At 42.2% G+C, this 25125-nt stretch overlaps 1 protein-coding gene across 1 annotated transcript in view; it reads left to right on the top strand.

Annotated features, from left to right (window-relative positions):
• LOC145416324 (uncharacterized) overlaps nt 1–25125 on the top strand; it is a 45260-nt gene that overhangs the window by 6435 nt on the left and 13700 nt on the right. The window contains exons 3-9 of the mRNA XM_080285322.1: nt 412–969; nt 3020–3202; nt 7697–7863; nt 8655–8738; nt 9422–13579; nt 18186–21531; nt 22405–22754. Coding sequence (XP_080141448.1) covers nt 412–969; nt 3020–3202; nt 7697–7863; nt 8655–8738; nt 9422–13579; nt 18186–21531; nt 22405–22754 — 8846 coding nt within the window. The remainder of the gene's footprint in view (nt 1–411; nt 970–3019; nt 3203–7696; nt 7864–8654; nt 8739–9421; nt 13580–18185; nt 21532–22404; nt 22755–25125) is intronic.

Raw genomic sequence — 25125 nt, 5'->3', positions numbered from 1 at the left:
AGGATTGGATGATGGATGGATAGATGGAATGAAACTGAGAATAGTGTGTTGTGAGAAATTTGGAAAACAAATATTAGAGAACTGATATGAGTTGGTAGACTGAGGTGTTTGGATCATGTTCAGAGGAGAGGGAGGGAGACTGGTTGAGGAAGATTGTAGGTTTGAAAGTAAAGGGAATAATGCTCAGTGGCAAACCAAGGAAGACATGGGATGGGGCCCTGTATAGAGACCTCTGGGCCAGGGGATTTAGCAGGAAAATGGCTCAAGATTGTGACACATGCAGAGCAGCCATCGAGTGAGTAGAGCAACACATGGTAGAGTGGTCAGTGTTCTCTTAAAAAAAAAAAAAAAAAAAAAAAAAAATGCTTTGCTGATTGCCAAGTCTCAGGCTTGTGTTGTTTTCTTTTACAGGGAGGATTGTTAATGCTGAGTGGGAAGATATCCCAGATGGATTCAAAAATTCCTACCGTCTACAAAATTTTGATGACTTAATAGAAAGTCCTGAAGATACCACAGATACAAAAAGTGGTCCGTACAAGGGCAGAGATACAAAAGGAAAAATCACCAAGGCCTCTGAGATCAGCTCTGAGACTACTGATCCTTTGCCCAATGAATCTGATCGGCAAAATCAGCCTCACATGCAGAGTAGTGCACCTAACCAGTGGAGTGCCATCTATGTCATTCATAAAACTACAAGTTACACTCCAGTCATGGAAACAGAACAGAATGAACCATTGCCTAAATATGATGAGAAAGAATCAAGCCAAACACCTAAAGCAACAATGTCCATGGAGAATTCTGCAGAACATTTGGGTGATGCACAAACACATAACACTCAGAGAACTCCCCAGAAGGTTGTTGTTGTCAGTACTGAAGATGATTTTGGATCCAATGAAGAAGTTTCCAAACCTAATCAAAGATCAAGACCTATTATGAAGAGAATACATGGTGGTCTCATTGATTCTACCAGCAGTAAGTACTCTACAGTATGCTACCAGTAATTATAACTAAAGTTCTTTGAGCTTTGAGGTCTTTATGCATATTCATTATCACTGTGTTGTATAACTACTGTCATAGCTACTGTAACTTTGCTAATGCCATCATACCCAGAGTATCATAAATATTTTCAGTACAGTACTGTAATGTTTTGGGACTGGCTGGTAAAAAAAAAAAAGAAGATGAAGAAGAGCTACCCACTAGGAGTCATGTTGTAATGGCAACACTGTGTACTCAGCAAAAACACCACGGTACAGTAAAACCTCAATATAACGGACTTCAATAGACCGGAATTCGCTTTTATCAGACTCGAGGAGCTACCGGACTAAATTGCTTTATGTTGAAAAATGTCCGATAAAGCCAGAATTAGTCCAGACTGCCTGACCACTTCAGCTATGTTCACTACAATAAAGTAAATAAAAGACATGTTTGTCAGTGTACAGTACTGTATTATTATATATCATCATCATCATCTGGACCTCCTTTCCCACCCAAGGGCAGGGTGAGGAGTAGCAGTGTCCAGACAGGCCAAAATTGCCCAATCCAATGGGCCACGCTTCCTTTCACTCATCGTTCAAGCCCCCGGAATCCTGGCTCTATCGGATACGCCAAAAACATATACCATTTGATTAATGTAGTGAAGGTATACCACAGTACAGTACTGCAATGGTAGTGAAAACAGTTTAAAAACCGTTGGTGCCATCTGGACTAATGTCTGATATATCAGAAAAAGTCTGGATTAGCAGGGGGAAGTCCGGATGTCACTTTTATCGGAATTTCTCTTTTTTCAGAATGGCTTGGGCCCCAATTAGTCCGTTATAGTGAGGTCTTACTGTATTTGGACCATTTTGTCATATTTTGTTTTATGAATGAAAAGACAACGTGTATCTAGGATTAAGCAGAAACTGTTAACCCCCACCATGTACTGATGAATTGCGCACTACAAACTTGTCTACTAGGAGGATGTACTGTATGAATCTAAAGAGTCAAGACTAGAGCACTGGAAATGGAACTGTTGGGGAATGTGTATGGTAGGAATAGAGTGGATATGATAAATGATGTGACACGAAATATTTGTAGTGTAGTAAGTCTGTTGATAATAGGATGTCAAAGAGAGTGCTTAGATTGTATGGTCCTAATGGAGAGAGAATGGAAGTAGATACGGTGGTTTTTGTTGTTTTTGCCTAATTTTGGTCTGTCTGACTGAACAGACCTGTCGATCACAAGTTGTCGATCACAGGTAAGCAGCTGCTTCTGTGGGGTCATCTTACAGTACAGTACAGTACAGGTACCTGCAGCTTGTAGGGAACCAGCATCCCCTTGTGGTAGACAGCACCTCATCAGGGTCAGACCAGGGTCCTTCACACAAAGAGGTGCAGGGATGTACTGTATGAATAAGTTTTGGCTCCCAGCTGGATGTCACAGCTGCTTCTCTCCACCCAGGGTAGACTGACCAGAAAGCAGATGGGTATGGTAAATGATTGCCCGAAAAAAAGATATAGGGACACCGAGTCTTGGGAACTGACAGGAGATCGAATTAGTTGGATGAAATAAATGTGTATGAATGAACGCTTGCAAAAAATTTGGCATCCGTATTTTTTTTCACAGAGTAATGACCCAGACAGGTGTGTATGCGAAGCATATCTAGAAAGAAGGAATTTTTTTTTAATGTGCAGGTTAAACGTGTGGTGGAGCCATAAGTTATATGTTGGGTGAATGTGTGACCCATTTCACAGGGCACACATTTGATAGTTCTCCCTTTTTATACTTTCCCTTTCCTTGTTTTGGGGTTTTACCTCACCCCCATCTTTAATTGGAAAAAGGGTTGATAGGCTAAGTTTTTTTTAGGCTTGTTTAGGTTACTTAAGTTTATTTGTGTTCAATTTAAGTTAAAGTTAGTTTAGTTTGGATTGGTTTAGCTTAGTTAAGTTAATTTGGTGTACTTTAGGCTTTGTTAACTTAGGCTGGGAAAGGTTAGTAGGTGGTGATGACTGTGGATTTTGAGCTGAGAAACATGTTTCAGTTCCAGCAAGCATAAGTTGGCGACCGGGTGACAGAGGGTTTTTAGAGCGAATCAAAGTTGAAGAGGAAGAAAAGCACGAGAAAGAGTCCACTAAGGAGAAACATAGCAAGAGAGACTCGTCAGCCTCCCCTGGTCACCCAGCTGAGCCTTCATCTCCTAACCGAGGATACTCACCTGATCAGGGTAAGTGATCATTTCTTAGGGTAGTAGATGTTTGGTTACCATTGACTCTAGGGGATACCACCATGAGAGTGGACTGTAGCTGCAAGATTGATAACCAACCACACAATCATCACTTTTATGCTAAAAATTCAACCACAAATAAACAGAATCAAAGTCCAAGCAGAAATTCTTACAGTTTTACAAATCTTGTAACATGTCTCATATTTCTTATTTCCCAACAGTTTTCAAGAACTGTTAGGATGTAAAGTAATTAGATGGTTTTGGCATTGTTTGTAGCTCCCAGTTCATAGAAAACCTCAGCTGTTGTCGTTGATCAACCCTAGTCTGTCTGGCTGAGCAAGCCCATTAACTGCAGGCAAGCGTTGCCCCTGCAGGGCTGTCCTGTTCTTTAAACTGTTGTTCCCTTGCAGTTGACAGCGTCCTGCAAGAGCAGGACACGGGGAAGTAGCATCAGCTATACCATGGCCAACCTCAGTATGGAGATTCCTGATGAAGAAGCATGTTGTCATTTGATTTAACTAAACTGAAAGAATTGTTTTAAGTCTTAAAAATAATATGTTGCCCTTTTTCAGATTCATTTTTGTTATTAAGTTGACAGTCATCTTTAGGAAAATTGCCTGTTGAAGTCCTAATAGTACTGTACACTTATAAAATTGGTTTTAACGGTTCCCTATAATTTATGGAATCAGCTGTACGGAAAAAGTTATTTTATTTCACCAAAAAGGACTGACGGTAGTGTATGGTATACCCGCAAATGGAAATGTTGTTTATTGGGCATATACCAAGTCTTTGCCCAACTCAGACCCCTCTCTGCATCAAGCCATAGTTGTTTCATTTGCTTAGTAAACAATATTTCATTGTGTGAGTATAAGTCTTTCTGTTTCATTTATAAAGGCTCCAACAGGCTTGCATGTGTTGGCGTTGATCACCTAAAGGTGTCTGTCCATACTGCTCGATCTCTGGCAGCCTCCCTATTCAGTCCTTATTCCTATCACACTCTCTGACTTCATCGTAGGTCTTTTTCGATCTGCTTCTTGCAACTCTACCCCCCTCCATTCACACATCTCACTTTCCACACCCAGTTGTCATTCCCCATCCTCTCCACATGCCCAAACCATCTCAGTCTACCCCTCCTCACCATAGCACTAATACATTCCAGTCCCATCCTTCCTATCAGCTCTTCAAACATAAACCTAGCCCCCCCCCCCCAGGCCTTGCATTTGAGGATGCACTGCACATCCGCCTAATCATTTTCATTTCTGTACGTTTGAGCCTGTGAATATCCTCTTTCTTTACTTCCCAGGTTTCACTACCATACAGTATTACACTTCTAAGACATGCCGCATACAAAGATCCCATAGCACGGAGAGAGAGCCCTCTCAGTGTCAGGAGGGGCAAGAGCTCCCTGAACTTCTCCCAACTGTGTCCCATTTGAATCACAGAGCTAGCTCCAGTCCCACCTCCAGCACATAACATGTCTCCCAAGTAACAAAACTCTTCCACACACTTAAGAGACCCACCAGCAGAATCAGTTGTTTCATGCCTGACAGTCTCGATATGCTTTCCCTGACACAGTGGACACACAAAATCAGCACTATCTCACAGTCTACCTCTAATACTACTACATCTCTTATGCACCCACATATCATAAATGCTGCACAAGTTGAAATTACTTTCCATGCCCTTGTGGCAGACCACACATGACCATTGTCCCTCTTTCACAGTACCACCACCAACCCTAGATACCATTGCCATTGTTTTGTCTGCATTTACTCTCAAGCCCTTGTGCCCCATATCATCTCTCTCTTTCCTAAATCTCTCCTCCGCTTTCCTTTCATTCTCTGCAACCAACATCAGTCATTGCCTCCGCAAATTCAAGTATGTTTTCCCATTCCACATTCCCTTTACCATATGTGCATCCCCCATGTACCCCTTCATATCCTTGAGCAGCTTCACCCACATGACCATTTAAGTCCCATCCCAAAACTGCAATCTCACCATCCCCCATACCACTTACTACACGTATCAAATTGTCCTAGAATCTATCTTTTTCTACATCATCCAAGCCAGCCTGTGGAACGTACGCCAGTATCAATGAGATGAGCCTGCCAGTCAAGATTTTCACTGCTGTAATCCTTTTATTCCTCTCATTACATTCATGACATATTTCACCCATTTCTCCCTAACCAGCACACCTACATCACCATATCCATCTGCACTTCCCTGCCAAAACAACTTATACGTACAGTCCCTCCCAGCAATCATTCGGGCTGATCCTCCCCTATACCTAACTTCTTGTGCACAACCAGCGTCCATCCGTCTTTTACTTACAGCTTCAGGTACTTCCCCAACTTTACCCCTCAGACTGCCCACATTCCATGATGCCACTCTGATCCCCTTGGGTAATTTAGTTCCCTCAGGCTTGATGTGATTTATCTCGTTTTTTGTCACAATTGGTAAAAATAAAGGGGAAAGAATGACCACAGGCCCTGGCCACCCACACAGTCCCTGGAGCCCATAGCCCACCAGCCATGGCCAGTGGCTGTGGCAGTGGCCTCGGGGCACCCTGCCAGGACAGCTACAGGTACATCCTCCAAGTGTGCCTTGGCACTGTAACTGCCTTGCCCTCATAAATCTACTAATAGGGCAGCCTCCCGGGGCACTACTTCTGGGTTCAGGCCCCGTCTCGATGGGATGGAAGCAGCAGCCTAGGAACTGCAATGACCCGTACCTTTGGGCACAGATCCTAGGTCCATTCCATCCTGGTCCCCAAAACTACGCTGGCAGAGCCTCTCAGGTCTGCCACTAGGTAGTGGGGGCAAAGTTGTTTTGCTGCTTGTCCTTGTTGACATCAACCCCTGTGATGTAGTGGGGTACATTTTGTTGTATGTAAACTGCATGTAGAGTAGTGCATGAGATGGTTACAAGTGTTTGGCAGAGCATGCTGGCCTACTTTCCATGTTAATGTCACACTGAAAAGGTCAGAAAAGGGGGATGATTAGGATTTCATGATGGTTAGTGAAACAGGAAAGCAGCTCTCCCTGTGTCACCAGCGTTCCCATCCTTTACAAGAGTACCACCCTGATCAGCTGGAGCTACAGTCACAGCACTGTCTGCTTGTCCAGGCAGACTGGGTGTGAGTCTGCTTTATCAGGTGGACCAGGGTTGAACAATAACAACAGCAGCACTGTGAGGTCAGATACACATATCGTTGGTTTGTTTTTACCTGTTGGAACTGGGCCATTCCCGCAGCTTGAATACTAAGTTATGATTGCATGAAATTTGAAGAGCTTTAGTTGTGAGGTAGGAATGAGTCTCTTTGGTTACCTAGTCAACCCCCCAGTCTGACTGGACTTACCCATCAGCTTAGCTGAAATGGTTTAGGGATCTTTGTCAGGTTAAGGCAAACATGTTTTGATTTGTCACCTTAAATTAAAGACAGTATTGAATGGGCTTTTTGTTGTGATTATACTGTATATCTTTTTTGTGTTGCATTATTGGTTTCTTTCTGTATGTTTTAATAGATTTACATAATCTATCAAATCTTTAATTTTTATATGTACCCTTTTACACTAGGTCATTCATGAAGATGCCCCAGTAGCATGGACGATAGAGTTCATGGTTCTAACGCTCAGCAGATTCTGGTGCTGTTCCTCCATCTCCTCCCCCCTCTGATTACCATATGACTGATGTTAAAATTTTTTCCGTTGATATACAGTATGCTCTCGTATCCATTGGTGCATTACCTGGCATGCATCCATCAGCACATTACCTGGCATATGTCATTATCAGTCACAGCAGATGGCTGAATTTAATAAAATTCCCTGGAACACCCAAAAATCACAATCCGTGCCATTCGTCTCGTCACCCAAACACGGTTTCCTGGCAGCTTTACTTGTAACTTGAAATTCTGGCCCACAACAGATGGCTTCATTTCATTCTTGTTACTATACAAACAAAATCAGACAGATGCAAGCAGAATATGTTTAGATTTATGTTGCAAATGATTCCCCCCCCCCCCCATCCTACGTTGCCCCATGTAGAACCTATCTGGTAGCCAACTTACCCCTTTTATATCCAACCCTAATGCAAGAGTTAAGTGATAATCCCAGTCCTTCATGTATGCAACATGTCAGCTCTGGAACTGTCTTCCTCTGTTAGTAGTTCTTTCTGCCTGTGACCTCCAGTTTTTTATACACTATGTGCCCAGGCATTTTGTGTCACCTACATTTTGCTAGAGATGTAGGGTAATATCATATTGCATATTTGATCTGGACTGTGGTAACCTAGCTTTAGGCCCTCCTATGCTTCAGGCTGTCTGTTCTTCCTAAAGGGAAAATAAAGAGTAGGTGTATATTATTCATTTATTTGTTCAATTTATTTTTATTTATGAATGAATGAATATTTGTTTATTTTTCCCTTACTATTACCTTCCAGGAAAGTGTGTTTACATTACCATTGTTGCTTCCTCAGAATGTTAAAAATACATTTCAGAAGCTGCATCCACAATGGCTCCCAGAGCTCCTCCCCGTGTCAAGCAGTATGATCAAGCTGAAGTGCAGAAATATATGGAAGCAAAGAGATCAGAACGGTTGAAAACAATGAGAGAGGAAAAAATGTTACGTGAGCAAGAAAAAGTTAAGAGGGAGGAACGACTTAAGGTAGGTCATACAATGGTACTGGACTTTATTCTGTGTAATGGAGATAACTTGTCACAAATTAACTATTTTACTACAATAATTTTTTTGTTGACCAAATTGGCAATTTTATGCAGCTTTGGAAAGACCTTTGGCATTGAACAGATTACCAGGTACCTTTTCAGTCTGATGGTGGGTTGTTCATGTTGTTGTCACAAGCCTTGGGCAGTTTTATTTTGTATTTATTTATTTATTTGAGAGGCTAGATACTGCCTCCAGTTACCTTTCAACTGCGAGATGCCTCTCCAGAACTGAATAAAATTATCTGAACATAACAAGAATAAACCCATTAATAAAGGTCTCTGGATTAAAGGGGCAAAGGAAGGCTAAAAGTGACCTTATTACGGAATTCTCTTAGGCTGAATGAAGTTGTCATGAGACAGCAGGAATGAAGTAAAAGGTACATCATTGAGCTGAAGGGATTAAGACATAGAGTAAAATGTCATTAATCCAGCATATATTATGAAATATGTCATGCCTAAATATGCATCCTTTCATCACAGTTCCACTTTGGAAAGTGTCGTTGAATTAGTCTTCCGGTAACCCCTGTATTAATACAGTACATATTCAGTACCATGACATAAATTGGGGAAAAGTGATAAAGGGAAGAAAGTTGGTAAATCAGCTTTATAGGAGTGATGGCACTTAAATGGATAATATTGTGGTAATTTCCTTTGGTCATAATCACAAAACAGGACATTGAAGATTCAAATTCTAAGGGGGCTTACTATTACCAGTTTATCTCTGCCTCTCAGGAGTTGGCAGCAAGGACCAAACAGCTGGCTCAGGCAGGCAAGACTGGAGGTGATGGGCAGACGAACACTGACATAACTGCTCAGGTATTTATACTGTACAACTTATCTTGGTGTACTGTACTTGCTGGAAAGCCGTAGGAGGAATACCCGAAGATGGTTTAACCATGTGGAGTGAATGAAAAGTGAAAGCTTTAATATGTGAGTGTGGTGGAAGGGAGAGGTAAACCAAGGATGATATGGAAAGATAGGGTGGAGAGGTATTTGAGTGGGAGAAATTTGACATGGAATGACCTGGCTGATGACAAAAGACATAGCCTGCTACTAACCTGGACTTCAAGTGAAACAGTTGTAAATGAGGACTAATTGCATACATAAATGCATACGTAAAAATGACATCATGACTCCTCTTAAGGAATCCTTGTAATAGGATTGGCCATGGTACTCAATGCTTTCTGTTGACAGGAAGCTGAACCAGGTGCTAACTTGCTAATTACTTTTCAGCAGTGTCTGGAAGCTGTTGGGTAAACCTGAGATGTTTAATAAGATGTGTAACAATGTTAGTCTCTCTCCATGGACGCTGGCTGTTTATGTGTGGTTGGGTGGGCCCTGCCGAAGAGTAGCTAATGATTGTTTGGCAAGTTACCAAGCTTGTAGGTGCACTTTACTCTTATGGAAGTACTGTACCTCCCATGGGTGATGGTATCCACCTTTTTACTACCTTCAAGAGAACTGACTTTGTGTTACTAATATTTTATGTTTCTTTACAGGTTGCTTCAAACAAGAGACCTCGTGTGGAGTGGGGTTGTGCCAAGAACTGTAATCATGAGTGCCATCAAGAACCAATGTTACCTGAGGATCCAGTAGTGAGACAAGTTATGAGTAAACGTGCACAGAATACAGGAGTTATGAATGAGCATGCAACTAACTCAGAAAGAGTTATGAGTGAACCTTCAACTAATAAAGGAGTATCAAGCAATCTTGCAGCTAATAAAGGAGTTACAAGCAAACCTTCAACTGATACAGAAGGACCAAGTCACATATCCAAGACAACTCATAGTACTAAATGTGATAAGCAGAGACACCCTAATGATAAAACTGATGAAGATGTGTCAAAGAAAAGAAAGAAAGCCGATAGCCAGAAGAAAAGGAAGAAGAAATTGATAAGTGATAGTGAAAGTATTATCAGCATTGTGAGTCGGACGGTGGAAGAATGTGAAAAACAGGTTAGGTCATCCAGTGTGTCTGTTGATAGCTACTCTTCATTATCATCAGGGTCAGTGACCTCAGCAGGTGGTGGGTCAGTGAGCAGCAGCAACAGCAGCAGCAGGTCTGAATCTCTCAGTTCTGAACTTGATCTGGCACCTGAAGAGCGTGTGTTGTCACTTAGTCGATTGGCTCAGAGGTTAACCAGTAGGATCAGAGAGGAAGAAAAGTATCTCAGCCAACATCAGCATCAGGAAAAACATCCCACAGGTGACCCTGTGTCATCTGTAGCTTTAAGAACTGTAGGCTCTGTTAACATGCCTGAAGGTCATGATAATGTTGCACAAAAAAGACACATCATAACAGATGATTCTAAGCCTCCTCAAAAAGTATCATATTTAGAGAAAGAAATGTCTGTTGATGAACTTGTAGCAAAAATGACATCATTGCTTCCAAAAATGTCCAATAAGCATGGAGTTATAAGTGAAACTGAGAATGCAAAATATCAAGAACAGTATATTGAAGAGAATATCGGTGTTCAAAATCAAGAGGGGAAACGAAAAGAAACTGTATCAAAACCCCACAATACATATGCAAACATTGCAGCACAAGGAGCATCAGCTAAACAGTTGCCAAGTTTAGTCATTCCAGATGTTCCAAACCTGCAGCTAGCTGGTGGTGGTACTAATACCATTGGAATGTCTGGTATATTCATGTCTAAGCCAGCAATACACACGACCAGCCAAGAATCACATGATGGAGATCTTACATCAGCCAAATATTTGCATGATGCTGGCCATTCATCTCTCTTTTTTCTTGGTGAAAGACCCAGACTGAGTCAGCAGAGTCAGTCTAGGTTGTTAGGCAGTAAAGAAAGACATAATGCTGCCCTGATTATTCAAGCTGCCTATCGAGGTTACCGTGTAAGGAAAATCACCAGAATGCTTCTCAAGAGAAAGCCAGCTAAAAAGTTGGCAAATAAAATGTCTTCCAGCGCTAGATTTCATCATCCTAGTCATGAAGATTCTTTTGTATTAATGACTCCCAAATTTTTCAGACAGCCATTTCTAGACTCGGTGCACAATAACCCTGATTTGGCGGAAGTGGTTTCTGGCACCGATAATGAAAGTACCCAGATTGATTGGCGGCAGGTCAGAGCTGAATTACGCAAAAGGACATTTAAACCAAAAAAACATTCAAAGTATATTTTTCAGAGGACAGATTTACCTGATTGGATAAAGCCATATATAATGTTAAGTGAGACAGGTGATGTTGAAGGCTTTGTTGGACAAGAGAAGGATCTGAAAATGCCTGAACAACAATGTGCTGAAAGGAAAAATGCAACTCAAGATGATGGTGAGGGAACTCAGAATTATAAAAATGAAATGGTACATAAAAGCACAGATCAGCTGAATGAAACATTAACGGAAGGTCGTGTGTCAGATTTTGAATTTGGCAATGTCAGTGTATATGAAAAGGAAACCCAGACAGATGCCCTTGCTGTTAAAAGTAGTAGGAAAAGAGGTCATAGTAAAGACAATACTCAGAAACATAAGAAACTTGATGATGGAAATACAGAATTCGTTGATTTAAGAAAAAAATTCAGAGGAAAAAAGGTGCTTGCTCTACAGGATAAAGAAATCCCAAAAGATTCTCTCCCAGTAATGTCAATAGAGAAACCACAAGATGAGAAGACTCCAAAAGAGAGCTTCAAGGCAGTGTCAGCAAAGGATAAGCAAAATAAGGAAATTCTTAAAGGTGATTTCCAGGTAATATTACCAAAGAAAAAACAAGCTACACCAGGAGGAGGCATACCACTAGAGGATACTTTGGAGGAATGGCCAGTTCAAGAACAAGAGGTATCACTCCAACAGTCCGAGAGTTTATCTGACACTGAAGGAGGTCCTTTGGTTGAGTCCTCAGCCAATTTTGAAACATCAGAGGCAAGTAAATCTGTTGACATTGAAGAGGTTTCAGCTCCTCATGAATTATTAGGCAAAGGTCTTCACTTTGGTCCAGCCAGCCTGAGGCTGAGACTGAATGCAGAACTTATGTACCAAGACACTTTAGGTGAAGCTGTCAGTCAGTTGCAAAGTGTTGAGCAGCTTAACTTTGTAACAAAGGGTCAGCAAGAAGCTCTGATGATTTCACAAGCTTTAGCAGCCCAGCAGAAAGATATGGAAGTCAAGGCTCAGCAGGATGTTAGAAATGAAGCAAGAAAACAAGAAGAGCAAAACAGAGAGATAAAAGAACAAATAAGACAACAACATGAGGCTTTGCGAAGTGTTGAGAAAATGGAGAAGGAGGCGAGGGAGCGATTTGCTGCACTAGAGCATGAAGTTAGAGCCAGGGCTGAACAGGTGCTTTCTAGTGCAGTAGACAGAAGACCTGAGAGTAGCAATTCTAGGCCTGATGTCATTGCTGCTGCAGCTGTGGCTGCTGTTGGAGCCACAATATCTCAATGGGAACGACTTAGGCCTGTTCAGCAGCCCAATGACCAAGAGCAGGCTATATCTTCATATTCACCATATAACAGATCTGTCTGTCAACACAGCTACACCTCTCAGCACAGTTCCACCTCTCACTCATACCACGAATCCTCTCTCTCACATCAGAGTCACCAGGAAATGCTGTCTGTGGAGTCACACAGCCTTAGGTCAGCGAGGGACAAGAGAGTTTTGTCTGAGTCTGGGAGTACAGTAAAGAGCTCTGTTGTACAAGAGTTGGCTTCTACTCAGATTTCAAATAGTCAGATCTCTGTTGATGAGGAAGTAAGTAAAGAAATTGATAACAGCCTGGTTTCAGTATCAGAAAATGTAATTAGTGAAGAGAACAGAACTTCACATGCCCAGAGTGAAAAGGATGGATCAAAAGGTGTCACTTCAAAAACCAACCTTCACTCAGCCGTATCCGTAGAGGAGTCGGTTTCAGAAGATTTAGTAGGTAATAAAACAGCTGAAAATAAAAATTCTGCATCTAGTAGTGTAACAGAGTGTGTAGTTACAGAGGGTTCTTACACCAAAGAAAATGAAGCATCAGAGTATGTAGCAGAAAAATTAGTAAGTGGAAAGTCAGTCAGCAGTGGGAGTGCATATACTAATGACTTTGGGAGCTCGAGCTTTGTTCAGTCTGTCAGAGAAGATTCCAATATAAATCAGGTGTCAGTTTCATCACTAGCATCCAAAAGATCTTCAAAATCAATAGCCACAGAATATTCTGAGCCTGCCAGCACCAGTGTAAGTAAAGAGGGAGTACCACCGTCTACTGTAAGTGCATCTGCTCCTGTATCACCTTTTGTGGCAACTGGAAGAGATGAGTCGCAACATGTAGACAGATCATCGGCAAACAAACACAAGCCATTACATTCAGTAGATCAAACCAGTTCCAAAATAACTAGCACTTCTTCTGCTTCAGCTTTTCCCACCAAATCAGAAAGCAGCAGGAAAAAGGGTAGTGTTGCTGCATCTGCAACCTACTCTGAGTCCTTTGAAGTTGACTCTGGAAGTGAAAGCACCTCTACATCATCCAGCAGCAAGTACCACAGCAAGAATGTTGGGGAGTATAAGGGAGATCTTGCTCTGGTGGTATCATCAGAGAAGCCTAGACCAGGGACTGCAGGTGGTGGGGAGAGTGCTTTGGGGGTCACTCTTAGCTTGGTAGAGTCTCTGCAGAAAGAAGAGGAAGTCAGGCATCAACACCAGAAAGCTTTACTCAAACTACAGGTAAATATTGTTTGTACAGAGTGGTCTATAATTTGCACTCGTTTAGAAACTTGCCTGGTGGTGCACAGTTTGTTGGTGTAGGCGTGGGTGTGACAGTGGAAGTAGGAATGAATAAATGTTGCAGATTAGACATTCATGTCATGGACTGAGCTCTCCCACCCAACGGAGTGAAAAAGCAGCATCACATATGGACCACCCTTTACATTTGTCGTTATCTTCTTCACTGGTGATGGAGAGAGTTGCCTTCCCATGGTGCCAGATGTAACCAAGTAACTACTGCCTGGTTACACAAACATCCCTCAGTTCCCTTCCTGTCCCATGAAAAGTACATGGTATGCAAATGTCATCATAGGCTTATCATAATATCTCTGCCACAGCTTTGAAAGTTCATCTGCAGGTACTGGTATTATTATTTATTTATTTTTTTACTTTAACTTGTTCAATCCTTGGATATTTTTTTATTTTATTTTTTTATTTAATAGCTATTGTTAGATAGTTTTATTCAGCTTTGGGAGAGACGTCAAGTTGTGAATGAGTTAATGGCACACTGTTTCTAACCCAGTCATTACCATTATATCATTACAATTGAACTTTCCAGGGCTAACCAAAATCATGTGGAGGCAGCAAGAATTTAATAATAATAATTCCTTTATTCTTTCCATGTCCTTCTGCCCATGAGTGACTTTACACTCCCTCTCTTGTCTTTCTGTTCTTCATTCTTTTCTCTTCCTTCTGCCTGTGGGTGACTGAACACTTAGTGACAAGCCAAATGGTTTCCTGTACACCAGGAAACCATTTACTATGCTGGGTGGTACCCGTATAACCAAATTATGGCGCCTGGTGGTTTAGTGGGTAATAAAGGTACTCCAATCGGATTGAGCCATTGAAGGTTTATATCCAAGGGATGGTTGGGGTTATTGCTCTCGTAATGCCACTCGGGGATGAGTGAGGCTGGTCACCCTCATCTTAAATATCAGGACCAACTTGCCTAGCCCCAGGGCTCCTGTGCTCCTCATGGGGCAGTGTAGGATTGGATGATGGATGGATGGATGGATAGTCCTTAGATTTATGGGTTCCAGCATAAAAAACACATTTAGATTCATCATTTTTTCGGGAACACCTCTCAAATGTATGAACAAAACTCTGACAACGATGACACTGTGTGACCCAGAATCTGTCAAATGCGCAGCATCTTGTAAGATCCACAGATATTGTTGCCCTGTTCTCTGTTGGAGGATCTCACATCAGCGACATCTTCAAGACAGCAGTTTTAGTGTCATTCCTTGTTCTTGTGAAGAGAAGGGTGATGATACAACCTTGATCAGTGAGCATCTTAATTTTATTGTTTTTGCTCAGAATGTTTGGGATGATGTCAGAGTTGCCCATGGAAGAGAAAATGCCAGTCATGGTCATTTTTGGAAGTACTGTATTTTCTTTGGCTCTGATGCGCAACAAGTCCCATGAGAGCCAAAATGAACATTCAGTACCTCAACTGCTTCACCTTTGGCCTCGGCTGATGGAAACTTCATTACTAGCTCACCAGCTTTGGTCATATGGCAGCTACCAACTGGTACTGAGTCAACTACACCTCTGATTTCTTCTGGTTCCATTTGACCTGTCGGAGCATCAGCATCACTCTTTGGTAGTACAGTCAGTACCTTTTGACTGCGAATGGCTTTTTTCTGGCCATGAGCACTGATCTCAACGACGCCCCCGGACAGATCCTTCTCTCCCCCAGCGAGAGACCCTGAACAGCATCCACAGATGACTTGGCCTGGTCTTGAGTGACAGCCATGGGTAGTGAGACCTTGGCCTCTGGTGCCTCCAGTCTGCATGAGACATCTTTCATATCCCAAAAGATTGGGCCCAATAACCCCTTCTTCCAGCTTCTTTTTAGTGACACTACTTCCTCCAGCCAAGACCTCATCTGCTGGTGCAACACATAGCCACACAGCCAGCAAAAGCCCAGCTGGTGGCCCTTCTTCATAAATGGATAATCATTAGCACCCATGTTTTCACATGCCAAATGAACCCACTTGCTGCAGTAGGTGCACTTCAGTGCTTATACACATTTTGGTATAGCCCTACTGCAGTGAGGACACTGGTGTTGTTTGCTCATGGTTGGCAAAAAAGAAAAGAACAAAAAAACAAACACCAACAGCAACAGCAAAAAGTATATGCAATACTACCCAGGATAAACCTGGGTGACGCCACCCCTGTTTGTGTCACCCTAATTTAGGGGGGGGGAAAAAGGTAACCGAAAAACACAAACAAAGGACAGAAATTAAAAAACAGGATGTCTGCTAGGTCACCATGAGCAGGTGGGGTACAACTTGACTGCCCTTCTAGGAAAGGTAATCCAAACTGAGGTGACGCAACAATGCTGAGATGGTATTTTACAACTTTTCCCAATTTGAGCTTTATGGCAGCAGCAAATACGTCGCTTAGGAAAGACGTCATTGGTTACGATACTGCCACTGTGCAGAGTTTTCAAGTCTATCTATCTATCTATCTATTGCCAGACGCCTCAATCCCGTTTGGGGTGGCCACAAACAAATCGCCTCCAAGTCGCCCTGTCCCCCGCCATTTCACTGCCCTGCTCCCAACTCACACCCCCCTCTCTCATAAACCTCTCCACCCCATCCCTCCATCTCATCCTCGGTCTCCCCCTCCCTCTTTCAAGTCTATTCAGAACAAAAAAAGTTTCAAGCATTTTTCACAACCTTCTTTCTGATCATTAGTACTGTATAGGTTCTGCCAGGGACACTCCACTAGTGATCTTCTCACCTTTCAGACTCCTGGTCCTCCTCCTTTTGGGACTTTGGCAAAAGCTTTGCCATTGCTCTTGACATCTCAAAGGCTTTTGTTTGAGTCTGGCATAAATCTTTAATTTCCAAAGTGTCCTCTTACGGTTTCTATCCTTCTATCTGTGTGTTCATCTCTAGCTCCCTTTGTGGGTGTTCTACAGCTGTTGTAGGCGGCCACCGTTCTTCTCCTACAGCTATCAATAGTGGTGTTCCTCAGGGCTCTGTTCTATCACCAACACTCTTCCTTTTATTCATCAGTGACCTTCTAAGCTGTACATCTAACCCTATCCACTTATACATTGATGACTCTGCCCTTCACCTTTCCATTCGCTTCCCACAACGTCCCTCAGGAGTTACTTTAACAAACAAGGAATGAGGCTATGGCACACCTGTTGTCTGACTTGGCTCGTATATTTGACTGGGGTAAAAGTATATAATCCCGTTGTTTTTAATGCATCAGAGACTCGGTTCTTCCATCTATCAACCCGACAAAATCTTCCGCAGGAGTACTCTTTAATTTTTAACAATCTCTAGCTCAGTTGTGCATCATCTTTAAAAACATACTTGGAGTTTCATTCTCAGGATTTATCTTGGAAAAAACATATTACCTCTTGTAAAATCTGCTTCCAAGAGATTGGGCATGCTAGGCCGACTCTGTACCTTCTTTACCCATGCACAGATGTTGACTTTATACATGGGTTTTATTCGCCCCTGTGTTAAGTACAACTCTTCTGTGGGGAGGCTCCACACACACAGCTTTTCTCAACAGGGTGGAGTCAAAGGCTTTTCGCCTCATTAACTCTCCTTCTCTTACTGGCCCCCTTCAACCTCTGTCACTTTGCTGGACTGTTGCATTTTTATCTCTTTTCTGTCACTACTTCAGTGGTCACTACTCCTCTGAACTGTCTGCTTGCATCCCTCCACCACTACGGTGGGCACATAGCACCCGTCTAACAACAAACTCTCATCCCTTTTTTGTCCAACTCTCTAATGCAGGAGTTAACAAGAGTTAACCGCAACTCACAATCCTTCATGTATGCAACAGGTCAACTCCAGAACTGTCTCCCTCTGTCTGTTTTCCTACTGCCTATGATCTCCAGTCTTTCAGACACGGTGTGTCCAGGCATCTCAAAATGAATGGATCTTGAATTTTGCTCTCTCTTATCTTGTTTTTGTTTTTCTTCTTGGAGGGAGCAATTTGCAGGCCCGTAGCCTTTGATTCCTTCTTCCTTGCATTAAAAAAAAAAAAAAATGAAAATGAAAATTATGTTCTGAGATTCAAGGGTGGTTGTGCAACCGAACCCCGATTATTTTGATACCTGGTTACCTGTATATAGAAGGTTCATCAGTCAGTATGTACATTTGCCCTAGTAGCAGTTGCAACCCTAGGCTCAACTGAATGTGAGCCCAGTGGATTGCAGGCCAAAATTGTCCCTCTCGTGCAGTTTACCATCTTCCTGTCAGTGGATAGGGAGAAAATTAAGGGATATTTGTATGATTGGGCAATTCCCCCATCTAAGTCATATCAGTGCCATTGCTTGAAGGTGTCCTTCTTCAGTACTACAATTGCCTTAACGTGTACATTTACGGGAACTAGTCAGATTTTGTCAGATGTGGCAGTTCTGAGTTTGTAGATAGTTTTGTAAAAGAAGTATGCAACTGCAGTATCCACACAATACTGGCCAGAATAAGATTTAGAAATAAGCATAATGCTAAATATCCCTCATGGGTAAATATTTCTTAACAGCACATGTTTAAGAGGTTTGGATACAATTGTTTTGACAACTGCATTTCCCCAGGAACAGTCGCTGATTGAGGAGGCAAGGTGGAAACTGTCAGCACTGCAGTGTGAGGGTGGACCAGGGCTACGCAAGCGACAACGAGCCGTTCTTCTTCAGCTGAGAGAACAACGAGCTCACCTGAGACGCTTGATAGAGACACAGAATATTGCTGCACAACAGAGAAGATTGATGCTTCTACAACACCACCACCTGCTGGCTACCACCACAGCAATGTCAGCAGCAGGCAGCAGAGGTCATATGCTGGCATCATGGGCTCACTCACCTGGACCCAGCTCACCACGGCTTACTCCAAGACTGAATGAGTTGGGCGCATCATCATCCAGTGACGCTCAGGAGGATGTGTCCCTCAGTTATCTATTAAGAGGGCGAGACACTGGCTCAAGCAGTCCCTCAGATGGTGGAGGACGGGAGAAGCGCAGATCACACTCTGAGGAGAGGTTGAGGATACCTCCATTTAGATTGCATGAGAAAAGACGAGCTGCAGAAGCTGAGGCCTTACAACATCAGTTATTACATGAAGAGAAAGATATTCTTCGGTCAAAGATTAAATCACCATATGAGAATCATGAGAAGGATTTGTTGAAGTCAAAGAGGAAAGGAGATTACATTTCAAAGAGGTCACGAGACAAGAGAGACAGAAGTCCTAGTGGGTGTGCATCCTTAGTCCTTACTCAGAGCAACAAAACCTCAGGAGAAACGTCAGTGCCAGAAGAAAGTATGGATGCTTCCGCACACGAGAGCCAGAGTTCAGTACCTGAGGAAGGAGGAAGTGAAACAGTATTGCATAGTGATATTGCTTCATCTGTGTCAGAGCAGGAAGGCTCAATGCTTACAGATAATAAATCTTCAGCATCAAAGGAAATAACCTACTCAAAGAAATTGTTTTCTCTTGGAGATAAACAAAAAGAAAAGGTTGTTGGTGTTGGACCCAGCTCCCATACAGAACTGGTTTCAGAGGCCAGTGAAGCACCACCTCCTGTTGCAGAAACACAAGGAGACAGATTGTCAAGATCATCTGAGAGAAGTAGTTCCATCAGAACTCAGTTTTCAAGGGAAAGTAGATCAGGATCAGTAGGACAGGATCAAAGTAAATCATCCTCTGACAGAGCGTCAAAAAGTACAGGAAGGTCATCTATAGTACATTCAGCTTCTAGTGAAAAGATATCAGAAGCCCTAGATCTAGCAACTGGTACAATATCCACTGTAAGTAAAACAAGTAACTCCATTAGGACCAAGTCTGAGTCATCAGTTTCAGATGAGAAGAGTGATACAAAATTAAAGATGTCTGATCCCTCTAGATCTGGTGAAGTCTCCACAGGAACTGATGTGAAGTCAAGTACTTCAAAATCAGATGAGTCTAAATCTCATCAGAAGGTGTCATCCAACAGGCCTATCCCTCTTCCTCTCAGAGTGCCATTGTCTCCTCGCTCACCTCACAGACAACACAGGCGATACTCCAGTGAGTCAGATGATTCATTTACCCTTTCTCAAACTGAAACTGCATCTGATATATCTGATGGAGAAGGTAAACTTCTAGCTCTGAAAGAACAGTTGGCTGCTAGACGCGCTGAAGCTGAGAAACTAAAGAAGGAAAAGCGAAGATTACGCCGAGAGCGTCTGTTATCCCAGGAACGTGCTCTGAGGCAGCAGATCTCAACTTATGATGCATATATACAGCAGGCAAGAATGGAACTGGAAAAGGAATCCAAAGAACTCCAACAAGCATCCATGGTCAAGCCACTCATCAAGAAGCCACAAGTTGCAGAGACTAAGAAATCTAAGCTGTCAGAGTCATTAATAGCAAGTCCAGAGAAGTCCGATGTATCTGATTTATCTCTAGTGTCAGAGAGCTCAAAGTCAGACCAATCATACTATTCTAGGAATAAGGAAATTCACGCAGAAGAACCTTGTGCAAGAACACCTGAAAGTGAGTCGGCAAAATTCAACTTGGAGGATACCTTCTCTCGTAAAGACGGTTTATGTTCCGAAATAAACCCACCCAGCAGTGGTAAAACAAATCTACCTGATGCAGAGCAGTCCAGAACAGAACCTGAAGTATCCCAAGTATCACACACATCTTCCATATCAGAAGAATACAGCTATGAAGAGGGCACCACCTCAGAATCAGTGCAAGAAAAAAGCACTGCAATAAAATCCATGTCCCAGGACTCCAGTGTGGATACAGACCATTCGCCCTCTCAGGCTTCCAGTACCGAGACAATCGTTCATAGTCCCAAAAAAGTTGGCCCGTTAATTGAAGGAGATCTTTCTTTACATGCAGAGGTTATTGCCTCACAGATAGAAGAGAAATTGATTGGAATCGCAGTTAATGATGAATACATAAAGGAGGAGGAAAATGAATTGGCTCAAGATAAATCATTTTCAGAAGTTGTTGCAGTATGTGATGAAAAAGTAGTTGAAAATGAAAACACTAGTGGGATTAGAGATGTGTCTGAGAGTAGACTAGCTGAAGATGCCAATATGTTAACCAGCCATACAGAAGGAGAAGCAAAGTTAGATATATTTATACCAACTCCTGATGGCAGGTTTGATGAAGCTGATGAATCTGTAGATCAGAATAAAGATGCCAGTACAGAGGAAAGCATAGTAGAGGAAGTAGCTGATGAAGATATTGAAGAGGCCATTAGTGAGAGTGAAAGTCCTGACTCTGATGCAGAAATCAGAGTGCCGTCCATTCATTCTGCCAGACAAAGCACTGTTGAGAAAGAATCAGATTCCACCCAGTCTTTATCACTGCCATCTAATAATGAAGAACCTTTGAAACCCAATGATGCTATAATATCATCTGATGAAAAGTCGGTCATTGCAGAGAGTCATGAGAGGGAAGTAGGTATTGTGGAGTCTCATTCCCTTGATAGACAAAGGCTTGTGGATGACATTTCAAACAGTCTGCTTGCCACATTGTTAAAGGATACAAGCCAACTTTATACAGATATACTGAAGGCAAAAACAGATGCATGTAGTAATGAAAAGACTAGCAGTTCAGAATCCTCTGCCAGTTTAACAGATCACTCAAGAAATGATCATGATGTGAGGACTGATGATTCTAAAACTATCAGGGAAAGTAACATATCCACAGAACTGCATGGATCTAAGGAAGAAAACTCAACGGAAATAGGTAATGATGCTGAGCCATTCAATTCTGGCAGCATCAGCAAGAAGGGAAATGTCTTACAGCGAGTTGGTGAGCCAATCAGTGATAGCACGTTGTCACCACACACCTCCTGCCAGAGATCATCAAGACCAGTAGAGATAATTCTTACACCTCAGCACACACTTAACCTCAGTCCTGATGTGCAGTTGCCAACCTCTCCTGTCACTGGTAAGCATTACCCCTTTTTGTATGTATGTGTATAGGGAGGAGGAGGATGTTAGAGGTATTAGATGTTGAGAGTAGGAGGAGCTGTCATGAGTGAAATGTGGTTACGAATTTAATAGTCTATCTATCTATCTATTGCCAGACGCCTCAATCCCGTTTGGGGTGGCCACAAATAAATCGCCTCCATGTTGCCCTGTCCCCCGCCATTTCACTGTCCCGCTCCCAACTCACACCCCCCTCTCTCAAATACCTCTCCACCCCATCCCTCCATCTCATCCTCGGCCTCCACCTCCCTGTCCCCCCCTCCACCTCACTCACATACACTCTCTTCATCAGTCTTTCACCCTCCATCCTCTCCACATGGCCAAACCACCTCAGTGCATATCACAGTCATCATCAACATAAAACCCTAATTCCCAACTAGGAGAAGGGGTGAGGGGAGAGCTGTTGTAGTGGAGGAGTTCGTGAAGACTGTACTGTATACTGTATATTCTCCAATTAAAAAAAATTCTCAAGCCAAAAATAAATAGTTTGGTAATAGCAAGAATAAAGTACAAAATGTCATTGGATTTAAAGGATTTAAACAAAAAATCATAAGCTGGTTTTGCTACTTAGTTTAGCTTCCAGTTCAGAGAAAACATCAGCTGTACTGTGGCCAATCTGAATATGGGGATTCCTTAGGGGGAAGCATGGTTTCGTATGATTTGATTGATTGAAAGTTGTGGACTAAGCATTGTACATTGTCCTTCAGATGTAGTATTGATTGAACTGACTGAAATTTGTTGACTAAGTATTAGTATGTCTTTCTGTAGATGCTGTATTGATTGAATTGACGGAAAGTTGTTGATTTGCTAAGTATTGTATGTCTTCCTGTAGATGCAGCATCAACACAGCAGGAGGGCACAGAAGAAGGATGCACTGATAGCTTTACTCCAGTTGGTGAATCTGTCTCCACTACACCTCAGGTTTCAGTTGATGAAACTGCCAAAGCTGCCACAGTTTCAGCTGACTCCTCTGCACCAGCTGACATCCCTGCTTCATCTGCTCCTCTTACTTCAGCCATTTCACCTGCTTCATCTGTTCCTCCTGCATCATCTGTTTCTCCTGCTTCAACTGTTACCCTTGCTTCAGCTGTTGCTCCTGTTGTATTGGACACGGATGGTGATGATAACTCAAAGTCCCCCAGCCACGACATCTCTCAGGCAGATAACTACAGTCTGGATATGGTAAGTTTTTTATATACTGTTAACCGTTCTGTACACATATATAGTAACAATCGTACTGGTACAATCTCTCCCACTTTCATCTTACAAGCAGTGTTTAGATTTTGAGCTGCTGTATACTGTGTCTTTTAATCCAGAAACTCCTCTTTCAGTAACCTCCCGTTGTAGTTTCTTTGGTTCTTTAGTGTAATGAGTCCTTTTTGAAGTTGTTCATTGTCAAGTTGCTTATGAATCAACACCTGTTCTTCACTTAAAACTGCTCATCTTCATGATAGAGGTGTTCAGAAGTCAGCAACAAGTCCCCCCCTCCCCCCCCCCCTCCATTAATCACGAACTAGCAGCATGACTCACTTTAAGTTGTTCCATGTAAGGAAGTATTTTTGCTAGCACATCCCCAAGTTTTAAGAGAAGACCTACCATATATTAAAAAAAAAAAAAAAAAAAAAAAATCTAGACATCTGTAAACAAACACAGTGAAGCAAGTGATCAAAACTTGAAACCTTTTTTCTAAATCTGGAACCGTGGGTGACTGTACACATTGCACTTTTTGTAATCCCTGCAGCAGTGTCTTGGCTTTTGAACAGGCTCCTGTCCTGGTTTATAAGAATCTTGTTTTAACCTCTTGAATCCAGGTGACATCTTCTTTAGTTTATTGTTGCTGTTACCAGGCTGTTTTATTTAGCTTAACAAAGGGTTCTTGTATTGAAACAGTTTATTAGTTCTGAATCTAACCCCTCCATTTCCTTAAGTCTGCCATGAGCTGAGTAAAACCATCAATAAAAAGGAAAAAGACAAATTTTGTAATTTATAAAGGCCCCAACATGCTTTCATGTGTCGGCCTTGGTCACATAATAGTGGCTCTCCATGCTGCTTGATCTCTGGCAGCCTCCCAATTCAGTCCCTTATCCCTGAGGTCTCGCTTTATGACCTCGTTCCAGGTCTTTTTGAGTCTGCCTCATGCAGCTGTACCACCAGTGTTCACACTTTTCACTTTCCACACTCAGTTGTGATCCCTTCACAATGAGAGATCCTTGCCAAGCTAAATAATACCATCAGCAGCTAGAGTAAATTTAAAAAGCTGCCTCCTAGGCTCATTGGGTTCAAGATGTTTCGTTTTAAAGTAAGTTTGTTTGTACCTGGTAAAGATATAAAACCCATTTTCAATTTTGTTGATGGCCAGGTGTAGTCAGGTTGGAGGATGAATATGAGCAATAACGAAGGAGACTCATTTGTATCCTGTAACTAAGACTTATAAAATTCTACTCAGCCGCACCTGAGTGTTTAAGTGGTGGAAACAGTCCAGTTCTATCAGATGAAAACAAGCCAACTGATGTGCATTTGAAGCTGTTCCCTGACATAATTTTTGAGCCATTACTGAAGATGTCCAGGAATCCCTTGTTTAACTTGATGAGCTTGAGGACACCTTTTTCATTTTGTTCTTGCCTTCTCCTGATGATTTTACTCAGCTTAGAGTAGAGTGGGAGCTGGAAGGGTTAATTATAGCCTTAATAGACCCTTTTACTACAAGAATTGATAGGCCTTTCCTAAGATGAGTAAAACCTTTTGGTAATAGTAGTAATAAGCTAAAGTCAACATTACCTGGTTGCAGGATCTGTTAATCTGCTTTTCTTTACAGTTTCTTATAATTTTGTCTGCAGATTCCATCACTCAGTCACACATTTTGCAGCCCACTTTTAATTATTCATTATGTATATGGCTGTACGGCACTTGTTGCTAAATGTCTGTATGTATAGTTTATATTTAGGCTCTGTGTAATGTGTGTCTTCATGCATTTCTGCCAGTAACGTTCAGTTTTTAATAAGGAACACATTTGAGGTCATTGTGCGTATTTATATGTGTGAATTCAGAGTAGTGTTTATCTATCTATCTATCTATAGCCCGACGCCCTAATCCCGCAAAGGGTGGCCGCAGACAAAACGCCTCCAAGTCACTCTGTCACCCACCATTTGACTCCCCTCCCCCCAACTCACTCCCCCCTCCCTCATATACCTCTCAACTCCATCCCTCCACCTCATCCTCGGTCTACCCCTCCCTCTCCCTCCCTCCACCTCACCTACATACACCCTCTTAGTCAGTGTTAGTGTTTATACTATATATTAATACACTTTTTGTCAAGTACTCTATGTGCTTGCTGACAGTAAGATGATGTATTGCTAAAACAGTAAGTTATATAAATTCTTCCCTTATGCCACCGTATGTATAGTACCTGTATTTATTTCAGCTTTAACCATTTCAGTCTGGGAATGTCTTTTTCACTTTAATCTTGCATCTCCTGATGATTTTATTCAGCTTAGGAGAGGCTTTCAAACTAGAGAGGTTAAAGATAGCCATAGCTCCTTCAGTCTGATGATCT

This window comes from Coenobita brevimanus, chromosome 105 (genome assembly GCF_032717465.1).
Source record: "Coenobita brevimanus isolate Jiangsu-jjx chromosome 105, ASM3271746v2, whole genome shotgun sequence".
NCBI lineage: Eukaryota > Metazoa > Arthropoda > Malacostraca > Decapoda > Coenobitidae > Coenobita > Coenobita brevimanus.
The sequence above is the reverse complement of the archived record's forward strand: the minus strand, read 5'-3'. Positions and strand labels throughout refer to the sequence as shown.